The sequence below is a fragment of the Oryx dammah genome, unplaced genomic scaffold, assembly GCF_014754425.2.
Source record: "Oryx dammah isolate SB20612 unplaced genomic scaffold, SCBI_Odam_1.1 HiC_scaffold_1920, whole genome shotgun sequence".
In the NCBI taxonomy this organism is placed as follows: Eukaryota; Metazoa; Chordata; class Mammalia; order Artiodactyla; family Bovidae; genus Oryx; species Oryx dammah.
In genome coordinates, this window is record NW_024072024.1 from 2,695 (window position 1) to 6,127 (window position 3,433).

The 3,433-nt window shown below is 55.6% G+C and overlaps 1 protein-coding gene across 1 annotated transcript; it reads right to left on the bottom strand.

Annotated features, from left to right (window-relative positions):
* Positions 1–91: 91 nt before the first annotated feature.
* LOC120859620 (solute carrier family 2, facilitated glucose transporter member 5) lies at positions 92–2,995 on the bottom strand (the record flags this gene model as incomplete). Its single annotated transcript, XM_040235654.1, has 7 exons — positions 92–569; positions 661–788; positions 1,243–1,318; positions 1,615–1,716; positions 2,340–2,450; positions 2,566–2,753; positions 2,870–2,995. Coding segments are annotated over 7 exons (902 nt in total), but the record flags the coding sequence as incomplete, so codon positions are not given.
* Between the last annotated feature and the right edge of the window lie 438 nt (positions 2,996–3,433).

A 3,433-nucleotide genomic window follows, 5' to 3' on the forward strand; every position in this document is an offset into this window, starting at 1 on the left:
CTCAAGGGGCTGACACTTCAGTGCAACCAAGCTACTTGGAGGAGCAGGGAATGCCCCCACCTTCTACCTGCTCACAGAAACACAGAACATCTTGGTGAAAAGTGATTATATTTGTTTTATTGAGTATACAGAGGCAATGCCATGGTCCTGTAATACCAGCATGGTTGAGGGACAGCTGCCCACCATGCATCAGGGTTAGTGGTAGGTCAATCTGGAAAGAGACAGCCTGGCTTTAAGAACTGCACAGAAGCCCTTTGGACAGTCCCAGCAGTGCCTGCATTCCACGCTGAACTTGTCCTTATTCTGGATTCACAGAGTAGGAGAGAAGGTCTACACAGATCCTACTGATGGGCTCCTCCTCTCAAGTGTCTGCCTTGCAGTCGAGGGTGGAAACTCCTTTAGCTCCTCTTTTCTGGGTGCACCCCTGGAACTTTGTTCATCTTAATGAAGATCTGATTGATTTCCATGAAGGTCTTGGACTTGGTTTCAGGGATGATCAGGAAGATGTAGATGGTGGTGAGAAAACATACCACAGCAAAAATGACGAAACTATAAGCTCCAAGGCCCACCTGTGGGAGGGGAGAGGGTCCACATTTTTGAAAAGGTTATCAATTTACTGCTTGAGTATCTTGTGCCTCTGGGGCCCTGGTTCACACTTACTTGGATGAATGGGAAGACCAAGCCCACAGTGAAGTTGGAGAGCCAGTGAACACTACCCGCCACCATGTAGGCAGCTGGCCGGGAGGACTGCAGGAAGATCTCAGTGACGAGCAGTGCGGGGATGGGACCTGAGGAGGAACAGGGATAGCTGACTTCTCTGTTGGCCAAGCAAGCCCACCACGGGTCCTGGAGCCCTACCCATGTAAGGTTCCAGAGGCCTCCGGCTCAAGGCAGAGCAAGTGTGTCTCCAGGACTCCTGATCTTGCAGAGAAGCAGTGTGAAAAGGCATCTACCAAGAGTCGGGCACAACAGGTGACATCCCAAAAGGGGTCTATGACCATCCATAAAGATCTCTGCCCACCACATGGGCACTGTGTTCCAGCCTACACAGGCTGATCTACCGTCCTCCCTCTTGTCATGCTCTGCCCAAACCCCTCAGCCGCAAGAATGTAGCACAGAAGCCATTCAGGGCCGAATCTAGCCCTCCCTGGAGCCTCTCTAAGGACCTCAGACCAGAAGTTTCTAAGCTGGTGGTACAGAAGAGGGGCAGTGAAACCATCGAATCAGCTCTGGGGTACATACTGGGCCCAAGGGCATGCCCTATGACGTAGGAGATGACACAGGCGATGCTGACGTAGGGCATCCAGGATATCACGTCCTGTGGGAAGGAAAAAGAGTTGAATCACACCCAAAGCAGAGACAACCTGAGTGGGGACCATCAGGACTCTTGTCTCCCAGAGGGCCAGTCGCTCTGCCTGAGTTGGGAAGGAGGCCCCCTGGCACCTTCTTCAACAGGCAGCGCCACCTGCATGCCTCTGGAATATCCACTGTAAATGAACAGTGGGTTGCTGGGGCAGGTGGAGGGCTGACCCCAAGCAGCTGACTCATCGTGATGATAAGCATGCACAGAAGGGCCCAGGTGGATGGCTGCAGCCCAGACCCCGCCTTCCTCACCTGCATAGCCAAGGCACCCGTCAGCACGCAGCAGGCAGTGAAACAGACAGAGAAGCCCAGGAGCAGCAGGAATCTCCTCCCCATAAGTTCCACCACGAAAATCTGGAGGCAAAGGGTGAGGAAAAGTGGCAGGCTCAGCAGGCTGTGGCGCCACCCCAAGCCCCGCCACTTCCCTGCCGTGACCGGCCTTTCTGGGCAGCCCCACTTCCATGTTCGCCACAACACCTTTCTAAAGGGGCAGCTACACTCCAGTATTCTTGCCTGGAGAATCCCATGGGCAGAGGAGCCTGGTGGGCTACAGTCCATGGGGTCGCAAAGAGCCAGACATGACTGAGTGAGTGAGCACGGCACAATGAGAGCTGGGTGGGCTGTGCACCCACCTTCCCGTGTGTGTGTGTGTGTGTCCTTGAATGGCCAGTCCAGGGGTCCTGTTTATCACACGGTGGCCCTGGCGGTAGTGACCCCCAATGTATAAGACTGGAGAAGAGCCACCTCTCACAGGGTAGCTTCCAGAGTAGTGGGTGGGGTCTCCATCTTTGGTAGTCATAGGCTGCCCATCAGGAGAGACAGGCTGTCATCTGAGGACAGCCCAGAAGTTAGAGATGAAGGGACCAAGGGGCACATTGCCACCCAGATCTCGGCTCCATCCTGGGCTGAGACCAAGCACCCCCAAGGTGCCCTCCGTCCCTGGTGGCAGACGGGGACTTGGCTTCTGGGATACTCACGGCGCAGATGGTTATCAGCACGTTGACAGCACCAGTGCCTGCCGTCACATACTGGACATCGTCCTCATTCACCCCGGCGCTCAGGTAAATCTGGTCTGCGTAGTAGTAGATCTAGAAGGAAACCGAGGTGAGGCCTGCCAGGCCACCACCTGGACCTCTCGGGTGTCCCCCGCACTCGCCGTTGTCCAGGCCGAGCTCCACCCCACCCCCAACCCCTGCTCCCTACCGCATTCACTCCGGAGAGCTGCTGGCCCGCCATGAGGACGATGATGGAGATCACCTGCCACCTCAGGGACCTCATCTTGAGCAGCTTCAGCACGGAGATGAAGCCCGCGGCCTTCTCAGCCCTGTCCTCCTCCAGGATCTCCTCTATCTCCGCGTCCACGTCGTGCCAGCCTCGCAGCCTCCTCAGAGCTGGGGGGAGCGAGCAGAGGGCGAGGCATGGGCTGGACACAGTGCCCCACCACCACCCCTCCTGAAAAGATGCTGGAACCTCAGTCCCTTGTCCTCGTCTCAAGGGAAAGCCTCACCGCTTTTGGCAGCTTCTTCATCTTTCTTCTGAATCAGCAGGTACCTGGGGCTCTCAGGGAAAAAGGGCAGGAAGAGGAGCTGCAGCACGGCGGGGATCCCAGTTAATCCGAGCAGGATGGGCCAGCCTGCGAGGAAACCAGTGTGACCAGATTGCTGCTCCCAGCGCCCCAGACCCAGCCTCGCTCCAGCTTGCCTCTGCCTCCAGCCAGGTGGAGCCCTGTTGGCTGCTCTGGCCTTTTATCCTGATTGGTTATTTTTGGGTCTGGAACACAGGGGATGGGGACAAGATCTTTGTCTTTTTCATCCCTGTGTCTGCCAACCCCTAGGATGGTACCTAATGAAGAGTGGACACTCTAAACAGTTAGAGAACGGATAATGATGAATAACTACTGCTCACCTACACTGGGGTTGCAATGAGTCAGACACGACCTGAGCAAACCAGCTCAGGTGTACTCTGTAGCACACCTACCAGCTGAACAAAGTGAAAAATTCAGATGATACCAAGTGCTGGTGAGAATGTGGGCAGGTGGGAAGTCTCCACATGCTGTGTGGACATGTGGCAT